Raw genomic sequence first — 14,169 nt, 5'->3', positions numbered from 1 at the left:
CTTCTAAGCTCCATGACCCCAGTCCCTTCACTCCAGCTATAACCATGGTTTCAACTACAGGTAGAAACAGAACATTCATTCTTGGACTATGTGATGGGAGGCTGTCAAATCAACTTCACTGTAAGTTGCTTCATCAGGGGCAAGAAGACAGATCTGGGGCTTGAAGATGGCCTTCAACTCTCCTCCTGCCTTCCCCGCAGGTGGGCGTGGACTTCACAGGCTCCAACGGAGACCCTTCCTCACCTGATTCTCTGCACTACCTGAGCCCAACAGGGGTCAATGAGTACCTTACGGCACTGTGGAGCGTGGGCAGTGTGGTTCAGGACTATGACTCGTAAGCAGCCTTGCTCTTCCTCCTCGCCGCTCCCTGCAGACGTTGTTAGCCTCCGGGCTCGTAGTCCTCTCACTGCCTCTTCCCCCTTTGCTGTCTTCTCACAGGGACAAGCTGTTCCCAGCATTTGGATTTGGGGCCCAGGTACCCCCTGACTGGCAGGTGAGTGTTTTCTCCCCTCCACTGCTCCTGTTTTTAGTTTCATGGTCCTGATCAGGGGGGATGTGGTAATCTTGCTGCTTGGCGCCCAGCTTTATGTGGAATTGCAGGGATTCATCCGTACAGGCATGTATACAGCAGATGCTCAGGACTGAATGCCTCCTAAATAACACTTTGTACATATCCTAGTGCCCTTTTTCTTAGCACACAAGTGGTCATGGGGAAAGAACCTCATTACCTCATTTTTATTCTTGCCCTCAGGTTTCCCATGAATTTGCTTTGAACTTCAACCCCAGTAACCCCTTTTGTGCAGGTAAGTCCCCCATCCTCCAGCATAAGGTGTATCTGTTCAATCTCTGCCAAGTTTGTGTGGGCAAGGGAGAATGAAGGTGGGGAGATAAAGGGAGATAGACACCTGACTCCACTGTCTAGAGGAGTGGATTGTACAGCTAGGCCTCTGGAGTCAAATCTTCATCCTGCCACTTGATATTCATGTGACTTGGGGCCAGTTGCTTAGCTTCTGTGTGCTTTGGCTTCATAATAAGAAATATTATAGGATATTGAATATTTTAAGAAGATGCATATAAAGCTTGAAGCAGTAATCCTGGCACATTCTAATTGCTCTCTAAACTATGGTAGCTGTTGTATTATCATTATTATCTTTGCCTAGAGGCTCACAGGTACTTATTTGGGCATCAGTACAAGCATTGATGTCTCCTTGCAGCTCTATTCAGGGTACTTTTTGCTCCAGGTTCTTTTGTCTAGAGAGGACCAAACCCCATATTTCCCTAGCCACCTGCACGTAAACACGCTGAAGTTGAAAACTTGACTTGATCTAATCTGATCTGTGCTTTTATTAAGATTACAAGTCAGTTAATATGTAGAATGTCCTTCAGTTTGGGTTTACCTATTTCCTCATAGTTAGATTCAAGTTATGCATTTTTGGCAGGAATACCACAGAACATGCTGCGTGTTCCGGAGGCATATGTTGATTTATCCTCTTACCAGTCTTATTAACTTTGATCATTCGGTTGAGGTGGAATCTGCCAGGTTTCTCTTCTATACAAGTACTGTTTTTTTCTTTGTATGTTATTTTAAACATTTTTAATTGAAGGATAGTTGATGTACGATGTTGTATTAGTTCCTAATGTACAGCAGAATGATTCAGTTTATATATAAAACATATTCTTTTCCATTATCATTTATTACAGGATATTGAGTATAGTTCCCTGTGTTATAAAGGAGGACCTTGTTTATTTTATATATAGTGATTTGTATCTGCTGATCTCAAACTCCTAATTTACCCCTCCACTATGCTCTTTCCTCTTTGTTAACCATAAATTTGTTTTCTGTGTCTGTTTCTGTTTTGTATACAGGCTCATTTGTATCATATTTTAGATTCTAAATACCGCATATCATATGGCATTTGTCTTTCTGGCTTACTTAGTATGCTAATCTCTAGGTCCATCCATGTTGCTGCAATGGCAATATTTCATCCCTTTATACACACACACACACACACACACACATTTAATTAATTTTTATTCATTTTTAATTTAAAAAATATTTTCTTCTTTGGTCGTGCCATGCAGCATGTGGGAACTTAGTTTCTAGGGACCATACCCAGGCACCCTGCAGTGGAAGTGTGGATTCCTAACCACTGGACCACCAGGGAATTCCCTTTATTCGTTTTTTTTTAAAGAAACAGTTTAAGACACATCTTTCTCAAAATTATTTGAATCTATTTTTTATTTTAGTATTTTTTAATTGAAGTATAGTTGATTTGTAATGTGTTAATTTCTGCTGTATACCAAAGTGATTCAGTTATACATATATATATATATTCTTTTTTAATCCTCTTTTCCATTATGGTTTATCATTGGATATTTAATATAGTAATCAGTGCTATATAGTAGGACTTGTTTATCTATTCTGTATATAAAAGCTTAAATCTACTAACCCCAACCTCCCACTCGCATCCCTCCCCCAACACCTTCCCACTTGGCAACCACTAGTGTATTCTCCATGTTTGTGGTTCTGGTTCTACTTCATAGATAGCTTTATTCATATACCACCTCCTTCTTAATTCATCTGTTGATGGACATCTAGGATGCTTCCATGTCTTGGCAACTGTAAATAATGCTGCTATGAACATTGGGGTGTTATGTATCTTTTTGAATTAGTGTTTTCTTCAAATATATGCCCAGGAGTGGGCTTGCTGGATCATTTGGCAACTATATTTTTAGATTTTTAAGGAGCCTCCATACTGTTTCCATAGTAGCTGCACCAATTTTACATTCCCACTAACAGTGTAGAATTCCCTTTCTTCCACGTTTTTCCAGCATTTGTTACTTGTAAATTTCTTACTGATGGCCCTTCTGACTGGTGTGAGGTGATACCTTGCTGTAATTTTGATTTGCAGTTCTTCACTTGTGGGGGGCCATGCCACACAGCATGCAGTATCTTAGTTTCTTCAGTCACTTCAGTCACTCAGTCGTGTCCGACTCGTTGCGACCCCATGAATCGCAGCACGCCAGGCCTCCCTGTCCATCACCAACTCCCAGAGTTCACTCAGACCCGTTCATCGAGTCAGTGATGCCATCCAGCCATCTCATCCTCGGTCGTCCCCTTCTCCTCCTGCCCCCAATCCCTCCCAGCATCAGCCTTTTCCAATGAGTCAGCTCTTCGCATGAGGTGGCCAGGGTACTGGAGTTTCAGCTTTAGCATCATTCCTTCCAAAGAAATCCCAGGGCTGATCTCCTTGCAGTCCAAGGGACTCTTCAAGAGTCTTCTCCAACACCACAGTTCAAAAGCATCAATTCTTCGGTGCTCAGCCTTTTTCACAGTCCAACTCTCACATCCATACATGACTACAGGAAAAACCATAGCCTTGACTGACGGACCTTAGTCGGCAAAGTAATGTCTCTGCTTTTGAATATGCTATCTAGGTTGGTCATAACTTTTCTTCCAAGGAGTAAGCGTCTTTTAATTTCATGGCTGTAATAACCATCTGCAGTGATTTTGGAGCCCCAAAATATAAAGTCTGACACTGTTTCCACTGTTTCCCCATCTATTTGCCAGGAAGTGATGGGACTGGATGCCATGATCTTTGTTTTCTGAATGTTGAGCTTTAAGCCAACTTTTTCACTCTCTTCCTTCACTTTCATCAAGAGGCTTTTTAGTTCCTCTTCATTTTCTGCCATAAGAGTGGTGTCATCCGCATATCTGAGGCTACTGATATTTCTCCCGGCAATCTTGATTCCAGCTTGTGCTTCTTCCAGTCCGGTGTTTCTCATGATGTACTCTGCATAGAAGTTAAATAAGCAGGGTGACAATATACAGCCTTGACATACTCCTTTTCCTATTTGGAACCAGTCTGTTGTTCCATGTCCAGTTCTAACTGTTGCTTCCTGACCTGCATACAGATTTCTCAAGAGGCAGGTCAGGTGGTCTGGTATTCCCATCTCTTTCAGAATTTTCCACAATTGATTGTGATCCACACAGTCAAAGGCTTTGGCATAGTCAATAAAGCAGAAATAGATGTTTTTCTGGAACTCTCTTGCTTTTTTGATGATCCAGCGGATGTTGGCAATTTGATCTCTGGTTCCTCTGCCTTTTCTAAAACCAGCTTGAACATCAAGAAGTTCATGGTTCACGTATTGCTGAAGCCTGGCTTGCAGAATTTGGAGCATGACTTGAATAGCATGTGAGATGAGTGCAGTTGTGCGGTAGTTTGAGCATTCTTTGGCATTGCCTTTCTTAGGAATTGGAATGACAACTGACCTTTTCCAGTCCTGTGGCCACTGCTGAGTTTTCCAAATTTGCTGGCATATGGAGTGCAGCACGTTCACAGCATCATCTTTCAGGATTTGAAATAGCTTAGTTCCTTACCAGGGTTCAAACATGTGCCCCCTGCAGTGGAAGCACAGAGTCCTAACCACTGGACCGTCAGGGAATTCCCTGCATTTCTCTAATAATTACCAATGTTGAGCATCTTTTCATGTGACTACTAGCCATCTGTATCTTCTTTAAAAATTTGTCTATTTAGGTCTTTTGCCCACTTTTTGATTGGATTATTTGGGGTTTTTTGATACTGAGTTGTATGAGCTATTTGTATATTTTGGAATTTAAGCCCTTGTTGATCACATCATTTCCAAACATTTTTTCACAGTCTGTAGTTTGTCTTCTTGTTTATAGTTTCCTTTGCTGTACTGAAGCTTGTAAGTTTGATTAGGTCCCATTTGTTTAGTTTTGCTTTTATTCCTATTTCCTTGAGAAATGTTTTGCCTATATCCCTTTTTAGTTTTATGGTGTTGTGTTTTATATTTAAGGCTTTAGGCCATTTAGATTTTATTTTGGCATATAGTAGGAGGGAGTGTTCTAACTTCATTCATTTACTTGTGGCAGTCCAGCTTTCCCAGCACCACTTGGTGAAGAGACTGTCTTTTCTCCGTTGTATGTTTTTGCTTCCTTTGTTAATTGACTGTGGGTGAGTGAGCCTGTTTTTGTTTTTTAAACTAATAATCATCATCCTTTGGAAGGATACTTTGAGACTATATAAATATCCAATCACTCATCAATTTTTTACCTTTTGGCATCCATTGATAATCCTTGCCTTAATCAATTATCTCTGATGGTCAAATGGTTCTATAATTTCTTCTACATTAAGGGCTTTTCCTTGTCTATTATATCTCTGTGGATTCTTATTTTATAAAATGGGTTATAATTCATTATTTTTTAAGTGCATTATAATTTGATGCTCAACTCTCCTGGATTTGTTCAGGGGATTCCCCCAATCTGGATTTTAATTCAAGCTGCGGTTCAGGGCACGTGCCCTTCCTCTCTTCAGCCCTAATTTTCTCATCTGTAGGGTAAGGTTAAAAACCTTGGATTACAGGGGTGAGTGAATGAAATCCACCCAAGTTCCCAAATCTCCATGGCCAGGGTAAAGTGTCGTCAGGGCTGGCAGAACCCCAAGAGGCCCAGTATTTCATGGTATTTTTTGCCTTTCTTCTCTAGGCATCCAGGGCATTGTGGATGCCTACCGCCAGGCCCTGCCCCAAGTCCGGCTCTATGGGCCCACCAACTTTGCACCCATCATCAACCATGTGGCTAGGTTTGCAGCCCAGGCTGCAAATCAGAGGAATGCTTCGGTGAGGGTTATAGGAGGTAGTGGGCGAGGAAGGGGGTGGGGGCGCTCCCTTGAGAACTATATAACAAGAGACTTCTTGTCAGTGTGGAAATGTGTGGCTGGGATGTTTAGAGGGTCTGCCTCAGTATATGAACGGACTTGCCTTTAGCAATACTTCGTCCTGTTGCTGCTGACCGATGGTGCTGTGACAGATGTGGAGGCCACACGTGAGGCTGTGGTTCGTGCTTCCTACCTGCCCATGTCGGTGATCATAGTGGGTGTGGGTTGTGCTGACTTCGAGGCCATGGAGCAGCTGGACGCTGATGGTGGACCCCTGCACACACGCTCCGGGGAGGCAGCCGCTCGTGACATAGTGCAGTTTGTGCCCTACCGGCGTTTCCAGAATGTGAGTAGGGGCAAGCTTGGGGACGGAACAGAGCTGGGAGTTCAGCCTTCCACCTCCCCCGGATGTGTGTGGGGATACTTATCTCTTCACCTGAGCCTGGGGCAGGGTTAGGTGTTGGATTCTGTATCCTTTCTTGGGTGTGAAATGTAGACCTTGTACAAATAAAGCCATTATGGCCCATCACTGAACTTGCCCCTCTTCTCCTGGCAGGCCCCTCGAGAGGCACTGGCGCAGACTGTACTTGCAGAAGTACCCACACAACTGGTCTCCTACTTCAGGGCCCAAGGTTGGGCCCCATTCAAGCCACCTCCACCTGCAGCCAGGGGCCCTGCACAGGCCCCCCAGGCTTAGATTCCCTTGAAGGGGTCGACTGTGGCCGTTTCTCAGTCCCATGTTAAGGTCCCCAGCTGTGAACACGCATTCCCTAGTGCTTGCACTTCATGTTTTATATTTAATCCTGATGTTGCTGCCCTTGATCTCACCTGCTTGCCCCTGGAGTCCCTCATTCAATAAAGATGAAGACCACTCCTTTGCTACCACTCTGTGTTTTAGGTGGGAATCTGCCATTAGCCATGGTTAATTCTCCTCTCTGAACTTACTTGTTGACTTCAGGGGTTTTTGGAGTAAAGGAATCCTCTCCTTCCAAGAAATTGGGTATTCCCGGCCAGATATCTAGAGACACTGACTCTGTTTTGGACAATGCAAAGACTGAGTATATAAGCCAAACACCTAGTCCACCCTGCCGCAGAGCAGAGCTGAGCTGGGAGCACAGACAAATTACAAGGTTAGAGGAGGGGATCAAGGGCTGTGCCTGACTCCCTGGAAGGTGGAGCAGTGGTGGTTCTAGTTCTAAAAATAGGCTCCAAGCCTCACTTTTTTTAATAGCTATTCTTTTTCTTACTAGAAAATTAATATGTATATTCATTATAGGGAAAAATACCACCCAAACTCCCATGTCCCATTAAAATATTTGGTGCATATTTTTTAATACTTTATACATATTACAGTGATGCATGTTTTTTATTTTACAGAATTGGGACCATACTGTATGTACTGTTTCAGTATGCTTTAAATGTTTTTTAAATGTATGCTAGTTAGTACAAAATTATTTCAAATATATTGTATGAGATAGATAATGGGCAGGATGTATTTCCTATGTCTGACAAATTTTTTCGTCTAGATTACTACACTGTTTGCACTTTGTTTTATTGTATTTTCGGTATTTTACCCAGTAGAACTTACGACCGACTTCATTCTTTTTAATGCCTATAGATTACTCTGTGTATGAGTATATTATAGCTTACTTAGCCAATCCCTAATTTATCAAGATTTGGGTCCCTTCTGGTTTTCTTCCATTATAACAAACAATCCTCTAAGGAATATCCTAATACATTTATCTGTGCGTTTATATAGTAATATTTATGAAAATTTTATTCCTACAAGTGAAAATGTTCAATCAAAAGATATGAATACTTAATATTTTAATAGATACTGTAAATTGCATTTCATAACAGTTTTTTACCCATTTCATTAATATGACAGGCAAAAAAACCACTCAGTTTTAATTGAATTTATTGAATTACAAAGGCTGGGTATCATTTTATATGTTTATTTTTCAATTGTATCTCTTATGAATAGCTTTTTTATAGGTGGTTGTTGTCCTTTACAGCCTTTATTGTTATAGTTGTTCAGCAACCCTTTATCTCTTATACATGTTAAAAATATTTCCTCCCAGGCTGTTATCTTTTCAGTTATAGTGTCTTTTGGTCTATGTAACTCTTGATACAGAAATTTAAAAATTTTATGTATGTCAGCCTAGCTTGCTTTTGTGTATGTGTGTGTGTATGTAACCTAGCTTGTTTTTTTAAAAATTATCCATATATATTACTTACTTTTCATGACATTAAACAGTCTCCTATATTACCATTTCTATTGGCTACATATTATTTTTATAGTGTACTTTATCTTCTTAGATACTATTTCCATTTTTTCCTCTATAAACAACAGTGTGATCAACATCCTTAAAGTAGTAACTTAGATTTTATCTGTGTATCCTTTGGATCCATTCTTAGAAATGCAATTGCTGTGATTAAAAAGTATAAAAAAGTTAAGACTTCAGCACCTATTATAAAAATGCCCCCTCCAGAAAAGCTGTATTAGTTAGAAAACTTCAGACTTTTAAGAGTACTCAATAGATTCTTTTCCCTCTGTCTTCAAATTATAAAAGTAATAACCCCCAAATTTAAACAGATGTATACATGTTCCATCCTCACACATACACTTGGATTCCACTTCCTAGAGGTATAACACTGTTCATAGTCTGTAGATTCTTCCAAAACATGAACACAGTGAAAAGGATCCTAACAGTCAAGATATTGCATGTATTTCTTTGACACTTTTTCCCCTTTTTGAGTCCTCTGCCCGAGTAGAACTCATTAATCCTTTGATGTCCGTCTCCTCCATCTTTCTCCCTCCATTTCTACTTTTGACCCTTTGAAGAGTTATTGGATCAATAAATGAATTGTCCCGTTTTCTGGAGCATCTTCTCTTCCTTGTCAGGCTCCTGGAGGGCAGGGACTGGTCAATACTCTACCGCCTGTACTGTTCCTAGCATAGTGGAACACTCAAGTTTTAGTGTAAAACAACCTGAGTGGGGATAATCAGGCCTGCATCATTTCTGACTCAAATGGCCCCTACAGGTTCTCAAGTCTCCCTAAGATTTTACCTGAAAAAAATGGCAAGTTCTGCCTGCACCTAGCAAGAGTTGGGGTGAGAAGTGAGGGGCACAGCGCAGCTTCATGCCGACTGGTAGCTCTGCAAGAAGGCAACCTTTAGAGAAAGGTAGGCTCAGGGTCCCACTGTGGCTCAGCTCTTCACTAGCTGTGTGACCTTGCAACTTTCCTGATCTGAATGGTTTCTCCCTTTGTGATTGTGAAGATTAGTTAGAGAAGGCATATAACATCCAGAGTACTATCTTAGGTGCATGGTAAACACTCCACACACATGAACTGCTGCTACTATACTGATCTGGGCTTCTCCAAGAAGGCAGTTTGATAGACGCCCCCCACCACATTTACGTACCAAAGGCAACTTAGAGTGCCAGCCTCCCTGCCCACAGCAGACCTCCCAGCACTGATCCAGCTTCTTTCAGCACACACTTCCACTCCCAACAATCAGCATGTTTAATGGGCGTCCCCTGTGGCACTGTCCCCTGCCTCCTCTGAGGTTCGAACACCATGGGCTCGGACTCGATACAAGCACGTGAAACGGGGGTGGCCCCAGTTGCTTAGAATCTGGATCTTCACCTTGGGAAAGGCAGCTGGAGGGTCATTCTGGAGAGAAAAATGGATGATGCCAATGTCTGCTCTCCCAAGGGCTGCCCTCCCCAATCTTCCCTCACTGTCCCATTCTCTTAGACCCCTCACCTCCAAGAGACCAACATACCTGTAGGTGGAAAGTCTGAATCTCAGATTTCTCCACGTTGAAGGTAAATTTCCCCAAGAAGACCTCAGTCTCGTCATCAACTTGGAGGCCCTGGTAAGTGAAGAGTGAGTGGAGGAACAGAGACAGGTGGAGGTGGAGGTGTTGAGAACCTACTTTGTGTTCAGTAGTTGTATGCACACTCATTTATTTTTCGGTGTTAGGATGATAGTGTGTGGAATCTGGGCTCAAAGAAATCAAGTTGCAAATTAAAGCCTGACAACTTGTTAGCTGTGTGACCTTGGGCAAGTTACCTCCTCTATCTGAGAATTACTTTTTCTCATCTGTGAAGGGGGGAGATAATAGCACTTCATAGGTTGTGTGGATGCAAGGATATATAATCCATGTAAAGTACTCAAAACAGATTAAGGACTCAATAAACTATAACCAATATTTGAATATGGTATGATTATTTAAGTACCTATGGCAACCCTGAGAGGCAAGTGGTAGTATCTCCATTTTATGGATGAGCAAGCAAAGACTCCGTAGCCCCAGTTTTCATGACTGCCTTGTGCTCTGTAGGAAAATCCCCCCACCTCCTTGGCCTCAGCCCCACTTACATAGACTGCAAAGTCACGGGGGGCGCTGTTAGCTCCCCGGGTGTGTGCCACAGTGGGCGGTGGATGCTGCAGAGTGATGTCGCTCAGCTGCACACGACCCGGCAACCGGATCACCACCTGGCCCTGGTCGCCCTCAAAAGCCCAGCAATTTCCAGGGAACACATCTGGCTGCAGTGGGGGTGGATAGATCTTCAGAACCACAGGACGGAGCAACTGTGGCCCTTCCCCAGCTTCCTGGGCATTGGTTCTGGTAGGCCCCTCCATCAGCTTGACCCTATCAAGGGCCCATGCAGAGCTCCACCCAGGACTCCAGTCCCTAGCAGTGCCAGAAAGTGTTAGTCGCTCAGTCGTTTCCAACTCGTTGTGACCCCATGGAGTAGCCCGCCAGGCTCCTCTGTCCATGGAACTCTCCGGGCAAGAAAACTGGAATGGGTAGCCATTCCCTTCTCCACGGGATCTTTCTGACCCAGGGATCGAACCGAGCGTTTGCAAGCAGTTTCCTCACCGTCTGAGCCACCAGCGAAGCACTGCCAGGTCTCTCCAGTATTATGTTGTCCTCCACCTCACCCAGAGCCTCGCCCCAGGCAAGCCAGCCCCACCTCCAGGCGGCCAAATTATGCCCAGCAGGGTCTCTCTGGCGCCACACCCTCAGCTAAGTCAGGTCCAACCCCAGGAAGCTGTGGGATCCTTTCTCCAGAATCCGCCCCTGATTCCCTTTTGGGATCTATGTTCCAGGCCCACCTCCAGGATAACCGTGGGCGGTCGCGCGTAGTTCCAGAAGCTGAAGCGATTCCAGAAGTAGGCAGTGTTCGCATCCTCATAGTCCTGGGATGTCTTCTCTAGGTCGATGGAGGCTCCTAGAGCAGGAAGAAGCAACTAGTCAGGGGCTCCCAGGCCAGACCCACAGCGAAGGCAGTATCCGTCTGAGGTCGGTCTGTCTGGGCCGATCTGGTGCATAGTTCTATCTGCGTCTCTGAGTCTCAGTCTCTCCCTGGGTCTTACCGACAGAACTCAGCGCATAGTCGGGTTTCCGCACAAAGTCCTCACTCAGCCTCTGGAATACTAGTTGGGCCACCCTCTGAAAAGAGAGAGGGCGGAGACTGGAGGGGCGGGGCTCGCGGGCAGGTTTTATACTGGGGCGGAGTCCTCGGGGGCTCTGCTCCGGGCCTTAAGACTCAGGGCGGAGGGAGCATGGCTCCAAGGTGGGCGGGGAGTGCACAGCGGCCGGAGACACGGGGCCAGGCTCCCAGCGGCCAAGCTCCTGGACCGGGTTCTGAGAGCAGGCTGCGTCTGCGGGACTCACCTCGCTGTTGGCGGCGCGAACGCTGGACATCTCCCTGTGGAGTTTAACCAGTTCAGCCTGGAGCTGCTGCAGCTGCTGCCCCTGGGAGCGCACGCGCTCGTGGTATTCGCTGCAGGCAGAAGGTTGGCACGCTGCAGTTGGCTCCCTGTCCCCCTGGCCACTTCCCGTAGGATCTCCCCACCCCCAACAGAAGCACCTTTGAGGCCCCCAATTCCCCACCCCAGTGCCCTCTTTCACCTTAGAGTCAGCATCTCCTTAGGTTCCTATTGGAGGGGGGAAGGAGGGACAAAAAACAGCGCTGCTTACTTAGCTCCCACCTCAGTGTGGGAGTGGCCAGATACAAAGGGCCTTCTCTCTGAGGACTGCCTATCCCTTTTTCCTGACCTTCCAAGCATCTCTCCAAGACAGACCCTCAAGCACCTCTGGGCACAATCCCCCAGAAATCTCCTGTTTATAGCCAGCCTTTCCTTAGGGTGATAGCCTCCGGCACTGTCCCTTTCCCCAGTGGCCCAGGGGACTCCCCACAACCTCCAGGTTTATAGCCTGCCAACCACCCAACCCCAGGACAGTCTCCCCGACTCACATGTTCCAAAGGAGGGGCGAGGTACAGAAGTCCCCACCAGAGTGCTGGAGAAAGAAGCAGTGGTCTCAGGGGAAGGGAAGGGAGGAGGTTTCTCAGGAGAAAAAGGGACAGTGGGGGCAAAGAGGCAGGAAGGCTCTGAAGGGGACTGTGAGGAACTGTGAGCTTCTGAAGGGACTGAGTGGGCTGAAGGATATCAGAGAAAGTGTACCAGGTTTGGCTTCAAAGCTTCCAGGGCTGGGGCCCCGGGAACTGGGCCCCCTCTCACCTGCCAGAAAGAGGCTCAGCAGTGATACAGCCGTGAGCAGGAAGCGGATGGAACAGACCTCCCTGAGGAACCGAAGGGGGGCTGAGGCCGGGAGACCCCAGAGAATCCCCAGCCCCCACCCCAAGGTCCTAGACCCAGCTCCTGTGAACACAGGTATGAATCGGCTCAATCCTCAGCCGGGTCTGGCCCAGCTCCCCACCCCCTCCATAGAGCAGCCCCTGGGGCTCCCCCTTCCCTCCCTCTGACCTGTACACACTGACCAGCACGTCTCCAACCAGGGATAACAACACGCTCAGCACCTGGAAGAGTAGGCCTGAGAAGAAGAAAGGGGCTCAGAGAAGGGACTAGGCTTAGGGAGGGAAAGAGATGGTGGGGGAGGGGCTCACAGAGTGGTGTTGGAGGTTCAGAAAAACCTAGGAAGGGGACTCAGGAAGAGAGGGGTGGGCTAGGAGACTTAGATGGGGACAAGGAGAATGGATTCTCATTCTTAGAGAAGGTGGGTCGGGCTCAGGGAAGGGGCTAGACAATCAGACCTGGGCCGGGGGCTCAGAACTGAAAACGGCCTCAGAGGTGAGAAATGGAGTTCTGAGAGGGGAGCCAGAGGGGTCAGAGGGGATCTGGGCTGGCTTGGACCGTACTCAGGAAGCTCTTGGACACTTGCGGGGAAGGCATCTCCTGCCTCAGATCCAGAATGGGGAGAAGGTCGAGCTGCTCCTCAGAGACTGCGGAAGAGCCAGCTGGTTCTGCGGGAGCCCAAGGGCTCCACTGGGGCCTTGTGCACCGCAGGCCCACTGTTTCCCCAGGACCTGGCTGCAGGTTCCCTTAGCTCAGAAGCAGGGCAGCCTCACAGGTTTTGGTCGCACAGAATCCACAGCCCTCGGCTCCTGCAGCACTCTGAGGCCACCTCCCCACCCCCACCCCCACGCAGGGAAGCTCAGTCTAATCGTTGTCCCACCCCCCAAGCGGTGGTGCAGCCCCCAGCTTTAGGTCTTGATGCTGCCATGTTTGCCTGGTAGCCGCTGGTGCTAACAACCGAGGCCACGCCTCCTCAGCGGTGCCCAATCACAAGCTTTTCTACGCCCCTTCCCAGGACCAGCCACCTCACCGAGACCCTCTTATTTATTGCCTACTCTTTTTTCCCCTTCAGGCCCCGCCCCCTAGGAGGTGCCCAGATAGTTTTATCCCACTTCCGCGCCAAACCCCACCCTCTAAGCCCCACCCCTTCCCTCCGCTCACCCGGGATCGACCCCGCCCGCACCCGAGGCCCCGCCCCTCACGGTTGCCGCGCCACAGGCGGTCTGCCCATTGTGGCTCCGAGGCGCCTGCTTCTGCCGAGAGCTTCCAGCCCATGTGGTTCCTCCGGGCACTCCAGCGCTCAAGGCGGGCTCACCGCAGCTCGAGCCCCGGGCTCGTCTGCCCTCGGGCTCCCCGGGCCCCGGCCCAGTTGACCGGTGCCCGCAGCTGTCCCCCGAGGTGACGCTCATAGAGCTGTTGCTGTTGTCGCTGTAGAAGTTGGGCGTGTGCTTGTGCTGGGACGCGGCTGAACCCGGGCGGGGGCTTCGCCGCATCCTGACCCGGGGCTGTGGCCTTCCGATGCCAAAGGCACCGTCGCGGCCTCCAAGGCCCTCGGCCCTCCTTCGGCTGGTGCGCGCCGCCCGGACCCCTCGACCCTGCGTGCAGCCGGCAGGGCCCGTGGCTTGCCGCAACCCTCTCCTCTGTAACTAGGTCTGGCTGCTGACTTCATAGAGGAGACCACCGTCTCCGAGGAACGCCCTGGCCGGCGTCACAGAGCCAGTCGTGACGTCCCTGGGACCCTTGGCAGTCTCCCTTATTCTTTCCCAAGTTAAAGCAAGCAATGACATTACAGCATTTCCCAAAACACCCTGTCTAAAACTACTGCTTACCAGGAAGGAATTTCTGTCCCCCTTCCTGCTTTGTTTTTCCCCTTAGC

At 47.4% G+C, this 14,169-nt stretch overlaps 2 protein-coding genes across 8 annotated transcripts in view; one reads left to right on the top strand and one right to left on the bottom strand.

Annotated features, from left to right (window-relative positions):
- CPNE1 (copine 1) overlaps nucleotides 1–7,950 on the top strand; it is a 39,015-nt gene extending 31,065 nt beyond the window's left edge. For all 5 annotated transcript variants that reach the window (XM_018057782.1, XM_018057783.1, XM_018057779.1 and 2 more), the window contains 7 exons: nucleotides 61–120; nucleotides 201–334; nucleotides 439–493; nucleotides 752–803; nucleotides 5,510–5,643; nucleotides 5,791–6,027; nucleotides 6,238–7,950. In XM_018057782.1, the coding sequence (XP_017913271.1) occupies nucleotides 61–120; nucleotides 201–334; nucleotides 439–493; nucleotides 752–803; nucleotides 5,510–5,643; nucleotides 5,791–6,027; nucleotides 6,238–6,378 (813 nt within the window). In that variant the 3' untranslated portion in view covers nucleotides 6,379–7,950. The remainder of the gene's footprint in view (nucleotides 1–60; nucleotides 121–200; nucleotides 335–438; nucleotides 494–751; nucleotides 804–5,509; nucleotides 5,644–5,790; nucleotides 6,028–6,237) is intronic.
- On the bottom strand, nucleotides 7,667–13,935 carry SPAG4 (sperm associated antigen 4). 3 transcript variants are annotated; one of them, XM_018057786.1, is made up of 12 exons: nucleotides 13,496–13,904; nucleotides 12,857–12,961; nucleotides 12,465–12,531; nucleotides 12,219–12,280; nucleotides 11,954–11,997; nucleotides 11,608–11,633; nucleotides 11,371–11,479; nucleotides 11,070–11,145; nucleotides 10,809–10,924; nucleotides 10,068–10,235; nucleotides 9,472–9,561; nucleotides 7,667–9,359 (listed from the first exon to the last, which is right to left on the bottom strand). In XM_018057786.1, exons 1-12 carry the CDS (start codon nucleotides 13,566–13,568, stop codon nucleotides 9,210–9,212), a joined length of 1,086 nt encoding a protein of 361 aa, XP_017913275.1. In that variant the 5' UTR covers nucleotides 13,569–13,904; the 3' UTR covers nucleotides 7,667–9,209. The 3 variants fall into 3 exon arrangements, with proteins under 3 accessions (XP_017913275.1, XP_017913274.1, XP_017913273.1); XM_018057785.1 differs by having other exon boundaries at nucleotides 7,887–9,359; nucleotides 12,857–12,940; nucleotides 13,477–13,935; XM_018057784.1 differs by having other exon boundaries at nucleotides 7,887–9,359; nucleotides 13,477–13,898.

The sequence above is a fragment of the Capra hircus genome, chromosome 13 (genome assembly GCF_001704415.2).
Source record: "Capra hircus breed San Clemente chromosome 13, ASM170441v1, whole genome shotgun sequence".
In the NCBI taxonomy this organism is placed as follows: domain Eukaryota; kingdom Metazoa; phylum Chordata; class Mammalia; order Artiodactyla; family Bovidae; genus Capra; species Capra hircus.
The sequence above is the reverse complement of the archived record's forward strand: the minus strand, read 5'-3'. Positions and strand labels throughout refer to the sequence as shown.